General features: G+C 35.8%; 1 protein-coding gene across 49 annotated transcripts in view; it reads right to left on the reverse strand.

Annotated features, from left to right (window-relative positions):
- AGTPBP1 (ATP/GTP binding protein 1) overlaps positions 1-26,175 on the reverse strand; it is a 70,937-nt gene that overhangs the window by 8,736 nt on the left and 36,026 nt on the right. For 46 of the 49 annotated variants that reach the window (NM_001398327.1, XM_046905450.1, XM_046905462.1 and 43 more), the window contains 14 exons: positions 24,664-24,755; positions 23,494-23,610; positions 22,339-23,048; positions 19,449-19,532; positions 19,196-19,282; positions 18,957-19,105; positions 17,394-17,481; positions 16,556-16,700; positions 15,158-15,311; positions 14,247-14,427; positions 13,303-13,432; positions 12,833-12,964; positions 8,776-8,952; positions 3,391-3,551 (listed from right to left, as the gene is read on the reverse strand). In NM_001398327.1, the coding sequence (NP_001385256.1) occupies positions 3,391-3,551; positions 8,776-8,952; positions 12,833-12,964; positions 13,303-13,432; positions 14,247-14,427; positions 15,158-15,311; positions 16,556-16,700; positions 17,394-17,481; positions 18,957-19,105; positions 19,196-19,282; positions 19,449-19,532; positions 22,339-23,048; positions 23,494-23,610; positions 24,664-24,755 (2,407 nt within the window). The other 3 variants (XR_005842641.2, XM_040655619.2, XM_040655620.2) reach the window with 3 other exon arrangements.

Genomic DNA, 26,175 nt, shown 5'->3' on the forward strand with positions numbered 1-26,175 from the left:
CTAGAATTTCCAAAAGAGGTCAGGTTATTCGGCAAAAAATATTCCAGTAAGTCCCAACATGCAGTCATGTGTTTTTGTTTCATTACACAGACCTTACCAAATCTCTCAAGGTAATAAATTTAATTCATACTGCAAGATTACCATTATATTTAGTATAATCTTTTCCACTGAGGATCACTTAAAAGACTGGCATGGTAACACATAACTGAACTCTCCTCCCCACAGTCCCCCTTAGCAACCTTGCTGCCACCCACCCTGGAAACAATGTCAAGCACTAGTTACATCTTTACTCACTTCCTTCAAATAACATTACAGCTGGGTTTTTTGTGCGTGTGTTTATATAAAGCAGTATGTTATGAGGCTGACTGGTACATGACTTCTCACCTTTTTTTATTCAACCCTGATGCTAATATGCTTCTGATGTTTCCTCAACTCTGCCAGAAACTGCAGAGAGTGACTCATGTTTGACATTCCTCAATTCAACAAGTGCTGTTTCAATGCCACCCAACCACGTGTAACATTAACAGATTGAGAAATCCAGCACATATTTCTTTTTTTCTAGAACACCACAACTATCTGTGAACTGCCACATTAACCTCTCTACACAGACAATATAAAATATAGACTCTGAATCTGAGGCATCAGATGAAACAAAGCTGTGTGGAAATCTGGGGCTGTTCTTCAGTGCCATTCTAATAATTACTCACAAACACATCTCGATTAAAAATACTACAATTTGAGGTTAAACATTTCAAAGAGATGAATGCATATTGAAGCTTGGTTCTAATAAAACTGACAGTTACGTAACACTTCCAGACAGTAAAATATTATAGTCTTTTTAACATTTAATATTAGCTGCAAATGAAATAAAAACTAGTCTTGAAAATACGTCTTCAGGGCAGTATATGAGGAAGTGACAGAATAAGTGTAACTTATCTGCATTAAATCTTGAAGTTCAGCATCCTGTACTAATGGACAAAAGAAATCTTGTATTCCAATTGCTCCAATCAGGACTCTAATTTAACGCTGCCAAAAACACCAGCACTCAGTGTTTTTGAAAGCAGACTTAAAAACACTCTCTCACTTTCACAGACACACAGAATGGTTGAAGTTAGAAAGAAACCCTGGAGACCATCTTGTTCAAACTCCCTGCTCAAGCTTGGCTACCTAGATATGACTGCCCACAAACATGTTCTTCTGAATGACTTTTGAATATTTCCAGGAATGAAAACTCCACAGCTCCCAAGGAAAACACACTCCAGTGTCTGAGAACACCCACAGCAAGATGGGTTATTTTTATGCTTAAACATAACTTCCTCTGTTTCAGCCTTTGTTCATTGTATCCTGTCCTGTTACTGGATACTACTGTAAACAGCCTGTTTTTCTCATAGGCTCCCTTCAGGTATTTGGGCACCTTAACAACAAGATCCACCCCCTGAGCACTCCCTAGGGGTCCCAGTTCTTTCAGCCTTTCCTTCTATGGGGACACTTTTCCTGCAGTCCCTTAATCATCTTAGGGCCTTCTGTTGGTCTCTCTCCAAATAATTTGTCTTCTGTAAAGGAGGGCCCAGACCTGGATAAAAGTTCAAGCTGCGGGCCTCCTAGTGTTGAGTAGAGAGAAAGGGTCACTGAAGCTGTGTCAAAAACCGTCCTGAAGTTCAGGTAGACAATATCCACTGTTCTTCTCTCACCTATCTGGCCAGTCATTTCAGCATGAAGGGTTATCAGATAGGTCAAGCATACCTTTGCATCCAGTTCTGGGCCCCCAACACAAAGAGTACATTGAGCTGAAGGCCATGAAGAGGACCAGACAGCTGAAGCACCTCCCTTACTGGGACAGACTGAGTGAGTTGGGGCTCTTCAGCCTGGGGAAAAGAAGGACCTTATAGAGGCCTTCCAGTATCTGAAGGGTGCCTACAGGAAAGCTGGGAAGGGACTTTTTATATGGGCTGATAGCAACAGGATGAGGGAAAATGACTTTAAACTGGAAGAGGGTAGATTTAGACTAGCTATTTGGAGGAAATGCTTAACTGTGAGGATGGTGAGACACTGGAACAGATTGCCCAGTGAGGTTGTGGATGCATCCCACTTAAGGCATTCAAGGCCAGGCTGGATGAAGCTTTGAGCAACCTGGTCTATAGAGGGATTTGACCCTGCCTATAGCAGGGGGGTTGCAACCAGATGGGCTTAAAGGTCCTTTCCAACCGAAACTATTCTATGATTCTATGACTTTTTCCTCTCGCTGAAAATCCATGCTGATGTCCCGATGATTTTCCTGCCTTCCTGAACTCAAGTTTCATTCGTTTTCAGTATTTCACATTCTGATAAGATGTTTAAATGCAGAAACTGAACATCACCTCCCCACTTCTTCAGGGTACTACTGATGTCCTCCCATATCTCCGCTAGTTTTGCACAGTTTATACAGAAATTCTGCATTAGTATAGCATCTAAAGTCATAGTCTCAAGCACCTTACTATTTTAGTTCTATAAAAACAGCAATAAATTCCATTTTCCCCCAACATTACTTTAACTAAGTTGGAGCTACAGCCAAAGCCACAATGAAATCATTTTCAGGACAAAATATGCCATGGGATAACACAGTATGTAAATCTTGCCCTTTTATAATCTAACTTTATGTTTTCCTTTTATTTTATTTATTTATTTTATTTATTTTATTTAATTCCTAACCGTATTTTCAGAAAGATGTGTTTGTACTTTTGAAATCACTTGTTTACTGTGTAATTTGCAATACACACACAAATAGATAGTAAATGATTATATATATGGATATATGAAATAGTATGCATATTTGGTAAGTCAATTCAGAGCTTTAATGATTTGGTAACTTAATAAACTGACTGCTGAACAGGTACAATTCCCGCCCCTCCCCTCCCTTTTTTTTTTTTCAGTGACCCAAACATTACTTCACATGTTTTAAATTCTTCAAATGTTTTATGTATCTGTATCAGATGGGGAAAAAAATAGAAGAAAAACTTGCAGCTCCTAAGGTGACATTCAACTTATATAGTTCAAGTCTGCCTAAATAAATTTTTAATACTGTAACCAGCAATACAAAAAAATGCTGTCAGGAAGAGATAGTTGAGACTTAGTGTTTCACTGTATGTAATAACACCTTAATTACTTTAAAATTTATACCAGCAACAAATGTAACAAGTAATCTAGCTGTGTATTACTGCTTTCTTCAGAAGTTTGAAGCAGTTGAATTAACAAGGTAGTGTAACAGGAATGTGAATATATTGGAAAACCATCATGTCACAGCAGATCGTCATTCTTTTTGATGTGTGGAAGAACTTTTTTGAGAGAATCTCTACTTCATTTGAGAAAGTGATCTTTTCCTGAAAAAAATAAAATATAACAAATGTGTACTACCTTGTCACTTTACAGCTTGACTCAATCAGCTCATTTTCAATATCCAGCAGACCAGAAGGCAGATTGTATTCCAGAGGTGAAGCCATTCTTTTTAAACGCAGTAAGCCAACACAGAATTTGGCTCCCATTTCTTCCAGTTCTTTTGTCCCTATTTGCAATCCCTAATTTAAAAATAAGATTTAAAAATAGGTTCCTGCAGATGGATGCACACATATAGCAAAATTACTACTTACAGTACATTTAAGAACTGCAGTATAAGCACTTAGCAAGAAACAAACAGAACAAAGGATAACAAATTGAGTCTCCTAAGGAAGAACAGCCATTTCTGGACACTTCCATATTTCTTCAGATCCTCCTGTTTAACATTTCTAGCACATCAATATTCACAGAATTCTACCCAGCACTAAGAGGAGAGACGAGAAATCATGTCCAAGTTTAAAAGTCTAAATTATTTATAAAACCTGAGACAGAATTTTAAAAGAAGAATTTTAAATACTAAGATGTTAAATACAGGATTCTTCAGAAAGTCCTTTAAAAATGAATAAATTCATACTCCATCCGTTGAGCAATTTTATCAATATGTTCTAAGAAATAAATTAGACAATCTAAAACAATACTATTACTCCTCGACATGAACAAGTCTCTCTTCTCCTCCTGTAAGATAGGGGTTACATATGTTAATTTTGAAAGAATTTATTCACCCATTTATTAGTAACTAAAGATATAAATATATAAAAGAAGTATCAAAAGTCAGAGTTTATTTCTAATTTGAATGAGCTAGCCAGTCAAGAGTGAAAAGTATTTAAGAAGTAGAAATCATATATTATTCTTCAATATTACATAAGTGACAGTCTCCCATCAGATCACATATATTTAATTTGGTGAGCAGTGCATTATGTAGGGAAAAGTACCTCTGACATTAACTCTTTTATGAAAAGAGAATGATACTGCAGACTGGCCCTCAATAATTACAGAATTAGTCAGTACTGCACCATATACATGATAACATTAAATGTCACAATCTCACTTAGTCTTCCCTCTGCATCTTCTTTATCTCAGGAGAATTTTAAGAGTTTAGTTTGTGTCTTCTAATCCTCTCAAGGAAAAGGGTAGTTAAAGAGATGCTTTGACAAAATAAGCGTAAGAGCAGAAGAACCAGGAACCAGTAGCAAGCTAAGCTGTCCAGCAGGAAAATGTATTAAAGACAAGGAACAGAGTATAATTTTTTTTCCTAAAAGCTAGAACAGGCACACACACACACAGGCTTTGCACATTGCGACACTGATGCTATACTATAAAATGCAAGGTTCAAAAGAATTGTATTGCTAATTGGTAGATTCTGAACATTCTTCATGTAATTCTGCTTTGAAAAATTGCAAACTCTATAAATGGAAAAGTTGACTTAACTTTTCTTGCAGCTTGTCTTTTTATCAGTAGTTTTTATTAAAAAAGTGCTTTATACTAGCAAGAAAACTAAAGCAATACCACTATTCTATAAATTGTCATCCTTCAGTCAAATGGTACAGAAACCTGAAAGCAGTGAACAAGAGTTGGATACTAAGTATTATTGTTAATAGTAATACTACTTACCTCTTTTATAATGCTTTTGTGCTGTAGGTTTCAAAGCACTTTATTAATAAAGGGAGAATTATCCTCATTCTACTGATGGAGAAATGGAGGCAGAGAGGGTTGAAGCGATTTGCACAGTGTCTCACAGCATGTCACTGACCCCGCTGGGAACAGAAATCAGTTCTCCTCACTCCCAATGCAGTACCTTATCCACAGAGGCCAATTTTTTTTGTTTGTTTTGTATTTGTTTGCACGTCAGTAACATTCGAAGACCCCAGTCATAGCTGGGGCTCCACTACGCTAATCACAGGAAGACACAGTCCCTGCCCCAAAGAGATTAAAATAACATTAAGGACAAGAGGCAACAAGTATGCAGAAGAGGAAGGAGAAGGGTAACAGTAATCCCACTGTTACACAGATTACTAATATGCAAAACTTGATGTTCAGAAACTTTTCCAATCATTGTCTATCTGTTGCCAAAGAATGTACGGTTAGTTGGCAGGCTCCTTATAGGCAGTATAAGAGGAGTGACTCCAAGTTGAAGGACAAGAGCACAGTATGAAATAAAGTGCAAAGACAATTGTTAGAAAGATAAATAGCGTGTGCGTGTTTCATGGCTGCTATTTTCAGCACTATAGAAACAGGATATAACTAAGAGATTAAAATGGATCAGATGAGAGATATGTATCTGTGAAACACTTGTATAGCAATCTGAACTGCAGTAAAAGCCTAAGCCAGAGTCTGGATTTGCTTTTGTCATTTCTGTGAGTAATGGAGAAAGCAATGACAGAGCTGCCAAAAATAAAACATCTTAATCCGTTCTTGACGTTCCATCAGACAATTCTCTTACTGTCCAAGAAACGACATACTCAAAGTTTGTTTCAGGAAATGATAAACAGTTGCACTAAGGAACTGAGATGAAGTTCACTTTCACTGAAGCACTGCTTATACTCTTCTTGATCTTATGAATACTTCTGACTACTACTCTAACACCTTCAACTGTGGCCTAACAATGTGCCTTAAGTGTTACAAACACTGCTTTTAAGCACAAGCTTAGCCACGTCAAGGTAGCTTTTTGTTTTTAATTCACATAGAATTTCATTCTTCTTTCTTTATATTTTACACAGTTGTCATCCTTTTGGACAGCAACTGGCAGTATGAAGTACTGAAGTACTAAGTGTATCACGCAAATGCCTTCATCTGACAAGCTCTTCTCAGCAATGAATTCTGATGTATGAGGACAAAGATGCAAAACAAAGGCTCTACAGACTTCCATATCAAGTTGAGAAGTATATTCCTGTAATATGTACTTAAAAGATTGAAAGCAGTCATACTAAGACTTGGAGAAGTCATTTGGACAGTAAAACTTTATATTGTTCTTTTCATTCAGTAGAGACTACAAAGATCTGATCATTTTTCAGAATTCAGAGTCTAGAGATGGAAGGATCATGGTAAATTCATTCTTTTCTGTGCATTGTAAAATTTCCAGATGGAAAAGCCTTCTTGGTGAAGCTAAAAATTAAGTCATACTACCAAACTTATTACTCTCCAAACATGAAAGGCATGGATTTCCTAATTCAGTTAATGATCAGCTTTCACGTTATTTGAATTACAGAAGTTTTCCTTGTATCTAGCATCTTAATTATCATCCATATGTCTTTGAGCACTGTTTCATCTCAACTTTTGGCTTTTGCATATTGAATCAGAGATGACCAGGCACTATTTGCAGCTGTAACTCTCAATGTGTTACAAGAGCAACGCACTAGCAGTTAAAGCAAGATTGCTTCCAGAGAAAATTCTGTCACAGATGATCCTAAATCCAGGTAAGAACTTCAGCTGAACAGCTTCTTTCCTTCCAAACTGGAAGCAGCCTAGCATCACCACTCAGAAAAATTAAAAATATTTAAAAAAAAAAATCAAAATTGACATCCATCTTCAGCAGAGACTCACCATGTTCTTTTGGAAAGAAATAATTTTTGAGTAATCTTCATGGCTTAATAAAATCTGTGATAACAGTAAACCAGAAGAAAAGTTCTTCAGACTTCTACACAATACACAATTTGTCAGACTGGAACCCTCACATCCTTCAGGGTGGCAAGCAGGTGGGAAGGGAATTTCTATAGTTTAACTCCTTTTGTGTTTTGAAATAACACATGATGAAACATGTCAACCAATTTATACCATGTGTTCATTCACAGAAATGTTGGCCTTACTCTCTCCACAGAAAAAAAAAATCCCAGTCTCTTCATCTCTTTGAAGAAATGTTGCTTTTCTCATTCTGTCTAGTAGCTTCAGCTTTTCAGACATACTTCCTTAGTAAACCAGAGCAGTAACACAGTAAATTAAAAAAATGGAGGTTCTTCTTGTATGTTCAAAGGATGACCGAGACCTCACACACTGTTTCATTGCAAGTGAACTATGTGACAGAAGAGCAATGCGATCTCGTCAACTTGTTTATCACAAGGGAGGAGGATCTTCTGATCGAGAAAGTGATTTTTCCATGGAATGCAATCATTTTTTCCTCCTTTAAAGAAGAAGGGCTTTGCAGCCTAAGCATCTTAAAAGTTTGTCTGTAAAGTATCTCAGTTCATCTTTCTTATGAACTTTCTATTGCAATGCTGCAAAGGCCATGAGTGTTGATGTTTGTAAGAATATTCCACAAGTTCCAAAGTAAGTTATTTGGATAGGTTGTTTTTTAAAAGCTCCATAATGTCATCATCTGAGGAACAACCGAAATCATAAAGGAATATTCTGATAATAACAGGAATGCTTCTATTGTTAATTGAGAAAATTAACTCACTCATTCAATAGTTACAGACCTACTAAAATTCATGCCAAAATATCTGTCTTTCTGATGTCTGGAGAGATAAGCACAGGTATTGGAATAAACATTAATATTCCTTATTAAACCACTTTTTCCCCCTCTCCTGTCCTAAACTTATGGTTTCTTTTCTTGCCAATCACATTATTTTTGACTTCTGGTCATTTTTTCCTAATTGGTAATTCTTATCTCTATTTTGAAGCAGAGGAAATTGTGACTTTTTCTCTGAATGTTCACTTTAAAAACTTTCTTCAAATTTAACAGTGACAGAAATTAAAGACATGATATTAGGGTTCTTTATTTCTCTTTATTTGTTGCTTATCTAGAAAGGTTTTCCTTGCAAAGTAAGTTCTCTGCTAGTGAGAAACAACCACCATGGTCACCTATTTTTTCCCAAACATGCAGCTTTATTAATTCTTTTGAAGGACAAAACTTGAAGACAAGATCCAATTTATGAAGATAAATAACTATGATGAGTTTACCTAAAGACAGATATTTAGTAGCACCAGTAAATCAATATGAAATTGTTTTACTTTATAAGCTTTTTTCTACAGACACACAGAATGTTTCTGAATGGAACCTTACAAAATACTTGCTGAAGAACCATGAACTGCCATGGTAAACACTAAAATTGCTACATGTAAAGAAAAATTTTATTTTACTATTGGTATTTATCACCATCCAATCTTAATGATCTACTAGAAAGAACAGTTATCTAAAATTTTTAATTACATGCATTCATATGTGCTATAAGGAATAATTATGAGTAAGCTTGTTAAATTAGCCAATAAGCATAGCATAAAATAATGTGTTTTTAGTGACAGAGACTGTTATGCAGCCAATTTAATTTCAATTTACATTAGTGTACACAGAGATCTTAGAGCAGTTTTAAAAGTCTAAGGTGAACAAGCAAGCAAGCAGGTATATAGAAAAAGATACCAATGCAAATGGTAGGAATTATAAGCAAGAACAGTTTAATTTATATACTTTCTTACCTTATATTTGCCCTGGTCACATCCACATAATGTGCTTTCCATTGTGTAGCTCCTCTGTACTCCTATCTCCCTCCAGACAACAACTCGTGCTGTTGACTCCTTGGACTTTTCCACTACAAAGCTGCAGCTGCCCATACAGAACGCTGGTGCCGTTTGACTCAAGATCTTTGGGAGTACCTGCAGGAGAGTAATTTGAAAGAGATATTGATTATCTTATTTCATTTATGAAAGGGAGACAAGGGAAAATATTCAATTGCAAATTGCCATTAGAAAATTTGGCCGTAGTTAGATTTAACAGACAAATAACTGTATTGCACCAGCTGGAATTTTTTAAACCATACCACAGAATCACAGAATGGCTTGTATGGGAAGGGATCTTAAAGATCATCCATTTCCAACTCTCCTGCCAAGGGCCAGATAGCCACCCACTAGGATCAGGCTGTCCAGGACCCCATTCAATCTGGCCTCCAAGGATGGAGGCATCCACAACTTCTCTGGACAACCTGTTCCTGTGCCTTACCACACTCTGAGTATTACCTCCTAATACCTAACCTAAATCCCCATCTTTCAGTTTAAAATCATTCTCCTACTCCTATTAAACAGCATAGAAAGTTGGTCCCCCTCCTGTTTATAAGCAATTTTCACTACTGGAAGGCTGCAATGCAATCTCCCTGGAGCCTTCTCTTCTGCCTCCGAAGATCTTCAGAAGAGAGATGCTCCTGGCCTCTGATCATCTTTGTGGCCTTCTCTCAATCTGATCCAACAGCTCCACATCTTTCTTGTACTGGGAGAGCCAGGTCTGGACGCAGTACTCCAGGTGGGGCCTCAGAAGGGCAGAGCAAAGGGGACAATCACCTCCCTCACCCTGCTGGCCACTACTCCTTTGATGCAGCACAGAAGATTGAACACAACCCTCTGGCTGTGACCGTCCAACCAATTCAATTGAATAGTCCAGACTTCAAGTCTGTATCTTTCCAATTTAGAAATCAGAAGGTGGTATGGGACACGTCAAAGCCCTTGCATAAGTCCAGGTACCTGACACCAGTTGCCCTTACTTTGTCTACTAATGCCATCACTTCAACATAGAAGGCTACCAGATCAGTCAGGCACAATTTGCCCTTGGAGAAGCCATACTGGCTGTCTCATATTAACTCCTCATTCTGTGCATACTTTAACATAGCTTTCAGGAATAACTGCTCCATGATGTCCCCAGGCAAGGATGTGAGGTTCACTGGCCTATAGTTTCCTGGGTCTTTCTTTCTCCCTTTCTTAAAATTAGGAGTGATGTTTCCCTTTCTCCAGTCACCACGTACTTCTCCTAATAGCTATGATTTTTCAAATATGATGGAAAGTGGCTTGGCAACTTCATCAGACAGTTTCTTCAGACCCTGGGATGCAAGTCATCAGGTCCCATAGACATGCACATGTTCAACCTCATGAGGCACTCTCTGACTTGATATGATCTTACAGTGAGGGTATTTTGCACACCTGACCCCTACCTACAGGTTCAGGGACATGAAAGACATTAAAAGCCTAGCTGCCAGCAGAGACTGAGGCAAAGAACTCACTGAGCACTTCAGCCTTCAGTCTGTTGTAGTCTGCTTTCCCTTCTCATTTATCAGAGAGGAACACACTTTAGCCTTTCTCTTCTAGCAAATGTACCTATAGAAACACTTTTTGTTATTTTTCAGTTCAGTTCCAAGTTCAGTTCCACCAAGTTCAGTTACACCTTGGCTTTCCTGATCACACCTCTGTATGCCCATACAGCATCCCAGTACTCTTCTCAGGCCACCCCTCCCTGCTTCCATTGTCTGTACTTTTCCTTCTTTTCCCACTGTTTGATCAGCAGGTCCTTGCTCAGCCACGCTGTTTTCCTGCCTCCTCTGATTGACTTCTTATGCTAGAGGAGGCTCACTCACACACTTTAAAAGCTCCAATGTCCCTAAAGACAGTTTCCCGGGGAATACCATCCACTGATTCCTTAAGAAGCCCGAAGTTTGTCAGGCCCACAGTCCTCAAGATCACTAATTCAACAAGGGCATGTTTGCTACACCCCAGACACCCTCAAATCATAACCCCTTTAATGATGTCTTTCACATTGGTGAGGACCAAGTCCAGTAACGCTGGTTCATATCTCCAATATTTGTATCAGGAAATTACTTCAACAAGCTCCAGGGGTCTCCTGGATTTCATGCCTTATTGGTTTTCCCAGAAGAGACATCTAGGTGGTTGAAATCCCTCATCAGGATGAGATCCCGCAAGCACAAAGCTTTTTGTAGCTGAAGCAAGAAGGCTCACACCTGATAGGTTCAAAACGACAATAGATTTGTCATTTCCTATTGTTTAAATCATATTGCTAAAATGAAATATTAGTTGTACATAAGAAACATGAATTCTTCAGGTGACCACCATCTTCTTCTAATTCACCCAGATGATTTTGTTCAAATTAAGCGCACTACATAAACCATATAGTTCAGAAAGTATAATTCAGACTTCATGCTGTTTCAACAATCTAATTTGCTGACCTAACAGACACCATTTTATTAATGCATAAAATCCATCTATATTAAGTAATGCACTAAACACACACTTAACTATGTGAACTGTGTGACTATGAAGCAAAGTTCAAGAAAAATGTTCACAAGACAAATAGAGAAAAATCAAAGAATCATATAGATTGGAAAAGACCTTTAAGGTCACAAAGTCCAAACATCAACCTAACCTACCAAGTCCTATTACTAATTACTAAGTCCCATTATCCTTAGCGCCACATTCAATGTCTCTTAAGTAAAAGGGATAGCAACTCTACCACTTCCTCTGGCAGCCTGTTCCAGTACTTGACCACCATCTCCATGGAGAAGTTTTTCACTGAATACACTGGTATCCAGCGTAAACCTGCGCTGGTGCTTGAGTGCACCAAGGTGCAACTGGAGACCATTTTCTTGAATCCTATAACTTGCCACCTAAGAGAAGAGACTGACACACACATAACTGCAAGTTCCTTTCAGGCAGGTTGCAGAGAGTGGTCAGGCCTCCCCTCCCCTTTTTTCTTCAGACTGAACAACCCCAGTGCCCTCAGTCACTCATCATATGTCTTGCCTCCTAGCTCCTTCACAAGTTTTGTTCTTCTTTGAATACATTCCAGCAAGTCTATATCCTTCTTGTAGTAAGGAGCCCTAAACTGAACATGCCTTTAAACACTCGTTCCTTGAAGAAGCACCAGCCTTCCAGGATTCCTTTGCCATTCAGTACTATTCTGAAAGGGATTCTAGCAAACAGGTCTCAAATTAGGCCAAACTCTGTCATCTGGAAGTCCAGTGTAGCATTTCTGCATACCGCTTTCTTTACTTCTCTGAAGATCTAGAACTCCTATTGGTTAATGACTGCTGTACCCAGGACAGCCTCTAACCATCACACCACCTGTATGTCCTTTCTGTCTGCATCTCCTCAGAAAACCTAAGTGTTTTGGACACTTTTAGTTGTACAGATTTGTAGTTGCCACAAGGAGGCAATGGAGCTATGCAGAAGAAAATTATCACATAATTCCTTGAATCTTATTTTAGGAATTATTAAAAGCTTATACCATTCAAGAGATGTTGCTTGCATGAGTTGATTATGTTTATGTATTAGAGGCATGTGCCGTAACTGTATGTTTTCAACACAAATCTTGCCTTTTTCCTTATACAAAAATAAGTATTTCTGTATTTTGCATATTTTCTTTATGCTGCAATATTATTTGCCATACTTAAATTATTTTTTAACTAATTATGAATACATAAAAACATGTTTTTTCATGCATCTGCTAGATTGCATTGAGCAGAAAAAGCACAAAATGCTAATTAAAAACAAACAAAGCATTTTGCTAACAGTAAACCCCATATTAGCATAAAAATGATATTTAAAGCTGTCAAAATATTTTGATATAAACGGATGGATGGACTAAAAAGAGATAATTTTAAAAAAGTCTGATACTATGAAGTCTCTGTGTGATCAGAATAAAATTAGGAAATTATTCCAAATTCATGTCAATTGAAGAAGGTATGAGTATCAAACTTACTCTGTAACCAGGGTCTTCCATTAGATCACAAGAGGCAGTATTAACATTTGTGTGCCACATTGTCTCTTTGATGCTGCAGCCATACATAAATACATTCTTTTTACGAGAGTGACCATGATAATCGCAGTAAACCTGCAATTAATCATACGTCAAAATAAAGTCAAGGAACATCAAATTTAAAAATCTTTACGCTTTTATTGCATTTACATTTTCACTGTTGAATGTTTCAAAAAAAATTAGGAACAAAACTCCTTATATACTTTCACAGTGTGAAGAAAAGTTTCCTAAGAAATGTTTGACCCTCGAGCAACAAAAACAGATTCAGAGTTAAAAGTTTCCAGACTAGTTCACGAACTCAATTTTTAAAGTTTGATACAGCATACAAAATCCTATTACAATGTTTATTTAACAGAACAGCTATATAGACAAAGTTTGAAAGATTCTGAGATTGCTAATGCAGATATACTCACCAGAGGTAAACGTTTTATAGCAGCCAGGTATTGCAGTAAACCTTTAGCATGGTAAATTGTGGGATGCAGATCTGGATTTGGATTTTGCCACTGTCTGTTTAAATCTTCTCCACTTAATGAGCAACGGTGGCTGTTAGGGGGTGGGGGATGAAAAACACAAGTTGTACTATATTTGTATTACCTTGTTAGTTTTCAGTATGACTCCCTTCTTACCTCAAGTTTTCCTTGTCACTACAAACCTCTCTGGAAGAGTTTGGCAAGAAACAATGTTCAGTTTTCTGACATAGCAATTAATAGATAATTTTGAGGTATTTTTGTTTTTCCTTTCAAGTTATGTTACAGAAAATCTAAAAATAAATCACTTATTGTATGAAGTCTACTGTAATCTTGCCTGCACACTGATGAAACTGAAGCAAATGTTCACCAATAACTTCTCAGATAGCAGATATTGGTATTTCTAGTTACCTAAGGTATATTTGTCTTCACATTATGTCTGATGGGACAGATTTCTCAGTTGACTCTGTGTTTGATTTTTAATTACAGTCTGAATTATTTAATTTCAAATGTTCAGTTATATTCATACCTTTTCCTATATAAAGACAGGTTGCATTCAAATCTATAATTGGTTTGACCATGAGAGACAAACTACTTTCAAATCATTAAGAGATGGCAATCACCCATAATTAACTGAAAATATTTCTTAAAATTTTTGAATTCATGAAACAACTGCACCTGCCTCTAAAGCCAAAAAAGAGGAAACAAAAAATGAAAAGCATTTTCATTTTTCTAGTCTAGCAATTTTTTCAAGTCTAGTAATCTTGTGATTTTCATGTAATTAAATATTGCATGGCTTGGGGATTAACTGAGATATTTTACTTTTAAATTACAGATGCAAAGATTAAGTATTACAGGTTAAATATTTGTGAGTAAAAACTTATGCTTACTTCCCATTGATGACACCATCTGGATTGAGCATGGGAATAATTTTGAAAATGTAAGATTCTCGTAAACTTTGGGCACTTGGGTTACTACTCATAAGATATTCCAGTGTTCCTTTCATAACCCAGCTTGCGTTAGTTTCTCCAGGATGCACACGAGCAGATAGGAAAATATAAGGACGATTCCCTAAAAGAAGCATGCAGAGAAGTTGCAAAACAAGATGATTAAGCACCCTGTTAACTGAAAACAGACAATAGCCTGTTATTATACTGTGTAATACTCATTTATATTACTGTGTGATACTGTTATGAGTGTCATACTGTTATGAGTGAATACACTCATTTATTACTGTGTAAAATAGATTATTTGGGAGTTCTTTCTCAGAATGTTCAAACAAATGGGGAATGCTTAATATAGCTTACCAGAATATTGCTATATGGACTGCTAATTACTGAATTCTCACAATACAGCTTTAGATTCAATCCAAGACATGAGCATAACTAGCTTGAGCCAGTGATTATGATACGATAAGTTTAATGTCTTTTTTTTTTTTTTGTCCCAGCAGAGAATAAAAGTTTGAGGAATGCTGAGCAAGTTCAGTTCAAATAAAAAATAGCTTAGATATGGCTATCAATTTGGCTCCAGGAAGTATTTTCTTTTTGACAAGCAAATATTCTGAACTATCAACTGATGTAATACCTGAAAGAAGTTAATTATAAATATTCTTATTGGACTACAAGAAGAATTTTTAAATACAAAACTAATGTTGGATACTAACCCCCTTTCATGTGATACCCATGTTTTTGGGTTCTTTTTAGATTACTATTTTTACAGTGCACAATAGTTAATACTCCACTTATTTTCCACACATTTTCTACATTATATTCAGTTGCTGAGAAAGAAAAATCATACTTACTGAATTGACAGATATGTTCATAGTAATTCGATTCTGGCATGGCTGTAATAGTGACTATGGGACAAATGTTGCCACCCAGAGTCTCACAGAGAGCATCTTGCCTAAAATATATCTGTTGAGGGTTGTGCATAGATTCCAACTTCTGAAGATGCATCTTCATCACAAATATAATGAAAAAAAATACATCAAATCTTTTGCAATCACTTAGACAGCCTATTCCATGTTCTGTTTAATTCTTTTTTTTAATCTTAGTAAACAATGTTAAATTTTCCATTATAACTTTGAACATCAAATACCACTCTCTGTATATTTAATAAACTAAATACTTTTCTTTATATAGCCTATTTCTTCAACTATTTTGAGGAAGAAGGCACAGAGAATAAGCTTCTTCATTTTCTTCTAAATGATACTATAAGGGTACATGGAAGGCGAGCACCTCTGCTTTGTTTAAGTTACTTGATTGAAGATGTTTCCAGGGCAGAAGATGATAACAAATAAAAGTTGACCCAAAAATCAGGAACAAAAGAGATAAACAAGGTAGACAAGATATAGCACAAACAATGCCAAAGATCAAATGTCCCCAGACACTAACTGATTAGCCTGGAAAACTACAGCAAAGCTTCAGCAAGTGCTAGCTGGACTAGTCACTGAGTTTCAGCACCTGGTCTGGGCAGGGTGATCAGGTGGGCACACACAAATTGGTAGGTGGGAGGAACTGTAACAGTTATGATGTGCATGCATTCGTGTGCTAGAAAGCATCCAAGTAGAAGGTCTGTACAGTGGACAACAAGGACCAGAACCCTGGATTATTGCATGGACAGATGGCAGGACCTTACAAATGTACATATGCTTGTGAATCTAGTGAAGGAAGATGTCTGCACTGCTACAGCAGTCTTTACCAGCTGAAGAGAAGGAAAGGGATTTGAGTGTCCAAACTTGGAATTTAGGCAAGTTTTGGTAGAATGTTATATGCAAGTGCCAGTCTGCTCCATGCTGGTGTGTGGGTGTCTGTTTGTCTCTCTCAGGGTTACACACTCAGCTTTGATATTACTGACTGAATGTGCAAACAGGTCATCTGCAGCCAAATCAATCTGGGCAGAAATGCTTGAGTCCCTCAGCTGGGTTCTGTTTAGTTTTCCAGTCAATTATGATTTATTATTCTCAGGAAAACCTCTTAGTCCGGAAGTAATATATTTTTTTTCATTTTTGCTGAGCTACTGTTTCTTAGAATAACCCTCACTGCCTGCCAGTCTAAATACTAATATTTTATGAACATTCTCAATTTTAATCTCTCAGCATTTTGAACTTCACAGAAAGAAGTAAAAATTCACTAATAAATGGTCATATATCATTTTGTCCAAAAACAGATTTTTATGTAGTACATTATAATCTTCTCACCTTCAGTGTTGAGTACGTATATGGATAATGGTAAGCAAAGTAGCAGACATCATCTTTATGTTGAAAAGTCACTGTGAATGTAATTGTGTAATAAGATTTTCCTTTCTGACCCCCAGCAGCAATCGAACTTCTTGAAAAATGATTCCTAAGAGTACAATTAAGATAATAAACACACTAGAATACTATTTATTATTATTGATTATTTCTGAACACACATTTTAAGAGGAACAAAATTTTTAGGGATTTTATTTCTCTTCTCTGTTTATCCAGGTTAAATCCACTACTTCCCACAATCTATAAAGAAACTTCACGATAGCAGGAATACACATATATCATATTAGGAAGATAGGAGTATACAAACAAACAAAAAGAAGCAAACAACTGTTGACAAAGAAAGGTTGCAAAACTAAATGCTGTATCTTCTCTTCCTATGTTTTTTTATGGATTGCTCTACAATGATTGCACCATGTAAAACAAAAGACAAAACACAAGTACCGCTTAGTCAGTACTACTGGAAATCACCACTGATGTTTTAACTAAGAGTGTATGTGTGCATTTCATAAACAGGTTCTCTAGAATAGTAGGCAATATCTGATGAAAGATGAACTACTTAAGCATTAGCTGTGTGCTAAAAAAAAACAACAAAACACAATAAGACTCTATATATTCTGGTTGCTTCTGCTATGCTCCATAGTAAATGAGAAAGAAAAATGTATTAAAAACCAAACTGCTAAAATATAATTAGCAAAAGTCAGAGGCAAACATTTTTCTTCAGAAATTCTAGCTATACTAATCTTAGAAGTAGAAGTGTTGTCATATGTTTGATGAGTATACTTACTTATAGTAACAAATGTCTGTCCCAACACGAGTCCAAGAGGGTCGAGAATTTAGTGCTTCCTGAACAGAATACATAAGTGGCTGCATACCTTAAAGGAAAAATGCATCATATTTTAATGCTTAACCTAAAATAAGATCTTATAAGTAACAGACCACATCAGCATTTTTATGTAAGTCTACGAACTAGCTATGCTCATTTATTAACAGAGTATATTCATACAAATACCTAGATATTACACACTATTTAAAGTAGGTGATGGAGACTGCCCTTCCTCATTACTTCTTATGTTTCACAAAATAGCAAATAAAAAAAAAAAAAGACTTATGCAAGATGAAAATGAAACAAGTAAAGCAAAACTGTGTTTTGCATAAACAGTAATCTACAAGAATCTTGGATTCCACTTCATTCAACTCACCACTACAAAAAGGCTTCAAAAACAGTGCAAAAAACAGAGACTATAAATTCATTCACATGGATAGTTGTCAAAGTGACTCATTGCTTCAGAACTATAATGTCTTTTTTTTTCTTTTAAGTAACACTATATTTCTCAGAGTATAGTTAAATTGAATACCTAAGATCCAGCTGGAGTAGAAAACTCCAAATATTAATTGAACGGTTTTTACTTCTTAGTTAATTATTGATATATGTATTGACTGATTCATTGTACTTAATAAAAAGCAAAAGTAACTACCAAGTACGGGTATGCAACATATGAATGAATATCTAAGGTACCTGGTGAAGAATAGTAAATAATTTAAAAACATTTTGCTACTGTTCAAACTACCCTGGCATTCTCAGAGCCTTTATCAATGTGAATTGTAAATTATGACAAATAATATTTTGTTAATCTATTCCAAGAGTTTGAAGATGTGTGGGAGGACATCATCCTTCTTAAAGTATTGAAAGGATGAATTTCAGAATATCCAGAAGGGAAAAAAATACAAAATAAGTTTTTACACTGAATGACAGCCTCCCTTACACAGAAAACTGGAATAAAGGCATATCAAGCAAACTTTTGGAAGAGGCACAAAGCACTGAGAGCTAGAGATTACAGGAGTCACACACGAGGCCTAGTAGTTAAAAGGTAACTTGTCTTTCCTTCTCAACAGTGTGCCCCTCTCTTCCTATCAATTAGGTAAGTCTGAGATGGTCTTCATTGACTTTCACTTCCGAAAATATAGCTCTTTTCAGGTGGTTTTAATACATTAGCTGTCATTCTCCTCCACCTATGCTGGTCAATAGGCTTCACCCCCACAAGGATTTTACAACACACTGTAGTTGGAGGGACCAGGATAATTCTTTTATTTTGTCTCCACTCACAACCAAAAGGTATTTTAGAAAATGATGGCTGGTGTTTTCAAATCCATTAAAAAGAAAAAAAAAAACAGTATATCTGTCAAAACATTCTCTAATAGCCCTGTTTAAAAAATATGATCTGTAAGAAAACATGAATGTACCTATTCCTAGGAGGATTGAGGGGAGAGGAGGAAGGGAGCAGCTGAGCTGTTTAGTACGGATATTTTTCTACATGCTTCCTCTCAAAGTATGGGAAATATATCTTACCGTAGTTAAACTGACTGTTTGACTTTTCACAGTTGATGATGTTAAACCGGTAACCAATGCCTGTTTTCATCCCACTGACTTCAAAGTAAAACCATTGATGATAATGATTGCTATTTATATCTGAGTTCAGAATTAGATCATACTCGTTTCTAAAGATTAACAAAAACAAATAAATATTTTTTAATAAAATAAAAAATTGAAAGGTCTTGCACATAAAAAGAAAAGCTGAAATATCTTACTTTCTGATCTGAATGACTTTGCGCAGGTTTCCAGACTCAAATTTGGAATTAAACTTCAAAACATCCACTTCTTCAGGTGCTGAACAACTAAGGGTACATAAAGAAAAGGAGCCAAAATAAATAAAACAAATTTGACTAAAAGAAACTCAAAGTAAATTTTTAGTTCACACTTGATAATTAAAACAATCATTTTGAATCTTTCCATAAATACTATTTTTCCATAAGTACTGTTTTCAGCAGGATAAAAACTTACATGGAATTGTCGAGGTCATACACAACTCTGTCTATAATGTCATTTTGATGAATTAGTCTTTCAATGTCTTGAGATATTTTTGTCCTAAAGTAAAAGGAGATTCTCATTTAAATTGTTGCATGCTGTTTCCAATTACAAAAGTGAAATTACCTCATACAACAAAGAAAACTGAAAGAAATTAACATGAAGGCAGTGAGACAGATTTCCTAAGAGACCTCAGCCTCAATCCCATTTATGTGCACAAGCTGTAGTGTTCTTAATTTTAAATACCTGCATTCACAGCTGACTGATTTTAGTATTCGTATTCACGACAACTGAGTTTTCATGCACACAACCCACTGAGTTCTACCTTATGAAAAGAAAATGCACCACTTCATAATTTATAGTAGAAGCAGGAACTACTCAAACATTATTTATGTTAATGCTTTAATCCAGGACAGCACTTCATAATATTAGTAAGTCACTTGATTCCTACCATAACTAAAATTTAGTTTTACATAGTATGTCGTGCAGTGAGCGTGTTAGTACACTAGCTTTTCACCTCTGGAGATCTACGTTCATTTATCGACTAGGTAACAAATAAGAATGAATTTGGTGATGTCAACCAAATGTCAGGTGTATGTTTATCCAGATCATAAAACCATTGCACAACTGGCAGTATCTAGGTCCTGGCTTGGAAAAGTAAGAATATTTTGCAGGTCAAGAATGAAATATAGAGGCAGAGCTGTGTGGGAAAGCTTGCACAGCACCTGCAATAAGAAGAAAAGGAGGCAGATTAACAATGAAGAATACAGGAACAGAACTGTAAAGTATGTTCAGGTTGGAAATTCTCCATCTAACTAAAATAAATATTGTTGAGATAAGAAGATTGAGCTGATAAGCAGTAACGAACTGCTTGCAGAGCATAAATATAACTGACTGCCAAAAGTATTTAGACATAACCATTGCAGAAGATTTTAAAGCTTCTCTGTGCCCTCCTCCAAACTCAGTGTTAGGCCCTTTTTAAACAGCTTCCCTTCCCTTGCTACACTGCAGTAACAAGACAGAGTCATTTGTAGAAAACTGAATTCTTAATACAGCATACCTGAAAAAGTTGACACAAGATTTTTGATTCAAGCTTAGCATTATTATATTGAATTTCTTTTATTGTTCCATAAGTGAGCTATAAGTATATGTTCAACATAGATAATACAATTCAACAAAAATAAAGCACTTTAAAGCAAAAATAAAATATAGTCTACAACTACCCTCATGGTTTAGAGATCAGCTTATATAACTGTACAAGTAGTCTTGTTAGTCAAAAGACAGAGTTTAATATAGATATTTATTCCTAAGAAGAATGAGCACTGGAATGACAAATTTTATCTGATTTTAGAGATTTTGGTCAATATAGGGTTTCAGAATCAATATAGGGCTCAGAAAAAAATTCAGAGCGATTAAGTATAAAAAAAACTAAGTGAAAATTTGCAAGATTTTCTTAAAATGCAATTCTTCATCTTGAGTTAGAAATCACCTATCTTGCTCCCAGACCAGTTTAATCTAGCTTAAAGATAAGCAGATAGAGAAGATTTTTTTTCTTACATGGAACAGTACTTTCTATAGCAGTATATATTATGCCATTAGAGTTTCATGTTTCTTGGTCATTTCACTAGAAAGATCAGTTTTACAACATGATTAAACATCAGATAAATTATTTTAATTATATAGCCGAGTTTAAATACCCTCTTATCATTTCACCAATAGATAAATGTAAATATGATGAATCTCACATAAATGGTTAAATTTACAGGTAAAAAGCTGAAAGCTCTCAACCTACTAATTAAGCAAGTGGCAAGATCTACTATTACATGTTTTGCAAAAACGCTCCTATGACTTTACAGTAACATAGTCCTATGCATATGAGTCAGCTCTTCATACCATCTCTGCAAATTGTTCTTACAAGTCACATTCATCATAGTTGTGTTGACATGTTTATTCTCTGCCTTTCCGCAGATCTAACAAAAAACTGCATTCTCAGCACTAAATTCTGCTTCATTGCAGACATTAAAAAAAAAAAAACCCACACTTGAATATATTAATTGAACAATTTTCCCACAGCAGTTTGCTTTAAAAAGGCTTTTTTTAGCACAGGAAAAACAAAAACTAAAGTATCTTTCAACTATTAAATGGCCTGTATTTGGTAAGACCTGAAGGGAACAATCGGGTGTCTCTATTCAAAAATACTAACCCTGAACACATCAATAGGTTAGTGTACAGTTATTTCAGTGCTTCCTCCAGCTCCTACAGGAGGATGACAAACAGAGGAAATTGCATTCATATTCATTACCCTTCATTAGACTTCATACTTAACTTACAGACAACACAGAAAAGCCTTCAAGAAAAAGCATCAAGAGGTAATACTGTCGATACACCTTCATGTCTACAAGCTGACAGAGTTCTTGGTTTATTTTTAAAATACACCGCAATTCCTTGCTAAGCATGATATTCTGTAGTTAAACACAAGCTAGAAAGCATGACATCTCTAGCATTCATCTTCTGATTCTGAAGTTTTAAAACGTGGAGTTTTTTGAGTTTGGGGTTGTCTTTTTTTGTAATTGTTTTTAAATACAAGCTACAAGATCTGGAAGAGAGGGTAGAAGGAGCATGGAAAGGAAGATTACATAGTAAACAGTATTTAGGAATTGTAACTACTGAATTAGAATTACGAATTAAAGATTCTGATGTTGTTCTTATTTAGGACTTTGCACAGATTAATGACTACATAGCTTTCTTTTTTTCCACTGAAAGTAGTTTTAGACACAAAAGTGAAAATTGTATACGTGCCTGTTAATTTCAGCCTAAAGATTGTTTTATCAAGGAAGACAATAACAAAAGAAGTACAGTAACTCACCTTTGCACTCCATAAGGCCTTTCCAAGATAGGCTCCTTAAACGGGGGTGGAATATGGCCAAAATAATCTGGATAGGCCACTTCTGAATATTCAGGAATAGATTTTGTTGTTTTCACCATTTCAATATAAAGATCGCAGTCATGAACAGGAGATACATCAGAAACCTCAAGCACCACTTGTTCCCCTGATGAACTAGATTTGGAATCCTCCTCCTCTGATTCCACTCCAGTGCAGCAGAATTTCCCCAGATGGACAGACGATCCTTCAAAAAGGCTACTTCCACAGGGTGACACATGCTCACAGGTTTTACTACAAGCAAGTGGGGTAAGGCTAGTTTTGTTATCTTTTTTTATAACACACCCTGTAGCATAATACTGATCATTTTCTGAAGTGTTTTGCAGACTGATTCTGTCTAAGCCTGTCACAATTTCTTGGCTTAGACACTGGCATGATGGAAGCAGATTCCTTTGAACATTTTGCTGAAGTAAGCTACTGGCTTTGATACTATCTTTCTTCGGAAGTCCCAGAAAGGCTGGCCTTCTATTGTATTCCTCGGTCAATAATGGATTGCCCTCCTTCAAAGAAATTCCTATCACTGATGGATTTGTTTCAGCTGAGAACTCCTCTCCTGCTGTCGGAACCACAATAGGTCCACCCAGATTTGCATTAGATACAAAAGGCTTTGGTTCCTTGGAAACTAAATCGCATTCCTTAAAATACAAAGGAAATTAAAAAAACGTTAAAACAATAAACAAGTAATTTGTCAAAAACAAATTAGCAAGTCAATACCATTCACCAGATATTACAACTAGCTAATTGTCAATAGGTGCACAGTACATTAAGGACATACATGACATAACTTATTTTCATCAAAAATATCTCACGTCCTTCCTATTTTAGTATCTGCTGCATGCAATAATCAGACATTGGATAAATAGTTTTATATCTGCCCACTATTCCTTTCTCAGTCAGAATGAAGTAATACAAAACATTAAGCTAAATAACTCACTATACAGTCCCCCATGCGTAGCTCTAGAACTACAATCTTTCCCTTTTTCAACTGGAGTAGCTATCCACTAAAAAAATAACCATCAGAATGCATTTTAGATTCAAGATTCTCACAGTAAAGACTGCACTGAGAATCATGTACTTTACCTGAAAGTTTTCAGTAAGTTCTGGGAAAAATTGCTCATACATTTTCAGTTCTTCTAATGGTCGTCCCAGTTCCTGTCTAGGTTTCAGCTTATTAATATCAGTTTCAATATCATCGTTCTGAAAAATAAGGAGAAAAAATTAATCTTGCTTCCAGGATTAATGAACATCTAAAATAGTGTCATTCAGTTTTTTCTTCTTTTGTGGCGATGCTTTAAGAGTGCAGTATCACTATTTTAAAACTAGTTGAACTGTGCATCTCATCATGAGGCTTTAAAAGCAACTTCATTTTAGTGGCATGTCTAAATCTCTATTTCAACAGAAACATCACAAACAAAACTATTTTCTTGCTTTTATCCAAATGTATTATGCACAGACATCAGACTACACTTTGCACGAGATCTACACATAATCTGACAAAACCTGAAAAATGTGGAGATTTCATCTGACTTGCAGTGACAAATGTATAAGTGGAGGAAAATACTCCTTGCAATGTCTCATGAGAGCCTTGAATAGAAGTTGTCACTGCAGCCCATAGACAGATAATTCAACTAACTCCTGAATATACATAACATAAAAATGTAGGATAAGACAGTTCTGAATAAGCATCCTTTCATGTCCTGATTAGAAGAGGGGGAGACAAAAAAGCCCTTCCAAAAGCATAAGGCAGTGTGAGATTAAATCTCTATCTCTACAGCTGGCTCAACTTCAAGGTTACCTTACTGAAGCACTGACTTAGTCAATCTCATCCCAGAATAAGGGAAAAACTTAGAGCATCTTTTACAAATTGCATTGTGTAGGTAACTGTAAAGTGAGGACTAAGAGATATACAAGTAGTGAACAGAATACTGCAAAAAGACTTGCAGTGTCATGCACCTGCAAATGCTGCTGCAGGATTCACACACACTTTTTGCAGTGTTTTGCTCTTGTGTAGAAATGGAGGAAATACGTTTTTAAAAAATCTTGAGGCAAATTGAGCAACAAAGGTTAGCATTTCCAAGGAAGCTTTAAGTTTCAGCATATATTTTAATTTTAGAAATTGTCTTGAAAACCTTCTCAGCACTATTATCATATGCAAATCTATGGCTGTATATACAATTCAAAAATATTTAATAATAATAATAATAAAATGTAATGCCTGCTTTATGCTCTTTAGTTTCGTCTCATACCAACCTTAAAATTTTGGTCCTTGTCATCTTCAGTTTCAATTTCTGATTCTGTTTCAGCATCATCATTGTCATCACTTTCATCTACTACATCATCCACTACAATATGAAAAGGTTTTGTAAGGCAGATTACACATTTAAACCAATAGCTGTGCTTGAAAATAAAAAAGTCTTTTTTTCTTTCCAGTTATCAGTTGGTTAAAAAAAAAGTTATCAAGTCCCATAAAGCCTTGCAAATATTAATCATTATGACCAGATTAAAAAAACAAAATGAAAAAAAAAACCACACTACCACCAAAATGTTTGTATGATAATTCTGCAGATTCAATTTAAGACATTTCCATCCAGTTTAAGTCAGAACAAAGATCTCTGGCTTAAAGCAAAACAAAACCAAATAGAGTCCTCCCCAAAAAAACATAAAACTGTACGCGACCTCTAGAAATATTTTACAGTGCAGATGTACACAGCATGACTCAAGCTCAGCACAAAAGAAGATGACTCTGAAGCCTTTTCCCAGTACTTATGAGCATGTCCAAAAACATCTGAGGTTCTTAGCACCTTTCAGTCATGTCGGTTGGTATTAACCAGTGAAGTGTGGTACAAAGTGCCCTGTACACAATTTTTGACAAGCCCAGAAGGAGTCTAATACTAACTAAAAAAAGTCAAAAGCTTATCACTGGAAACCAGCAAGGAAAATACTTAGAGTGGTCACTGCACCTGCTTAACAAAGGCTGGGAACTAAACCATACTCCCTAAAAATACAGCAAGACATTACTTTCTAGACATGTGAAATTATTTATACACTAATGATCAATTTCTAACTTAGTTGGAGACTAAAGGATCTAGACACTGAAGGTCCTAGGACTTCATCCCTCATAAACTAAAGAAAACAAGGGAAACAATGTAATTGTTTATACAGGACAAAAGAGCATCAGGCTAACTCTATAGCATTACCTAGTTATACTCACAGACGTGTTGCTTGCGAGAGGTAAATTTCATCTTTTTCTAGACATTTTGTGGGTTGGTGCTTTTTTAAGTTTTTTTCTTTTTATTAATGAGTGCTTTTCATATAGGAAATTTGCTGATTGTCAGTAAAAAACTCAGAGGTTTAGAAATTATATTGATTTAATAAGTTAATGTATTGCTTTTACAATGCTGACTATACAAAATTATATTTTTAATAAACTCAGAGCCATACTCCAATACTCTGTAATACACATAATGTATGTAAATGTGAAGAATGTAAAGCATTCTTTAACACAGAAGTTTTCTAAGGGGAAAAAAAAAAAAAAGGAAAAGAAAAAGAAAAAAGAAAAGAAATAATAACACTATGAATCCTACTTCCACAAGTTTTCCAATTCTTTGTTTACAGATTTCAAGCCCATAAAGTAAAATACCAAGTCTACTGCAACAGAAAAGAGATCTTCAAGTGAAAATATTACATGTACCAAAACACTGTACTAAAAAAAAAGAGATATAGCTTCTGTGGATTCTACAACAGTTCTAGATCTCTTCCTAC

The sequence above is a fragment of the Gallus gallus genome, chromosome Z (assembly GCF_016699485.2).
Source record: "Gallus gallus isolate bGalGal1 chromosome Z, bGalGal1.mat.broiler.GRCg7b, whole genome shotgun sequence".
Lineage (NCBI taxonomy): Eukaryota > Metazoa > Chordata > Aves > Galliformes > Phasianidae > Gallus > Gallus gallus.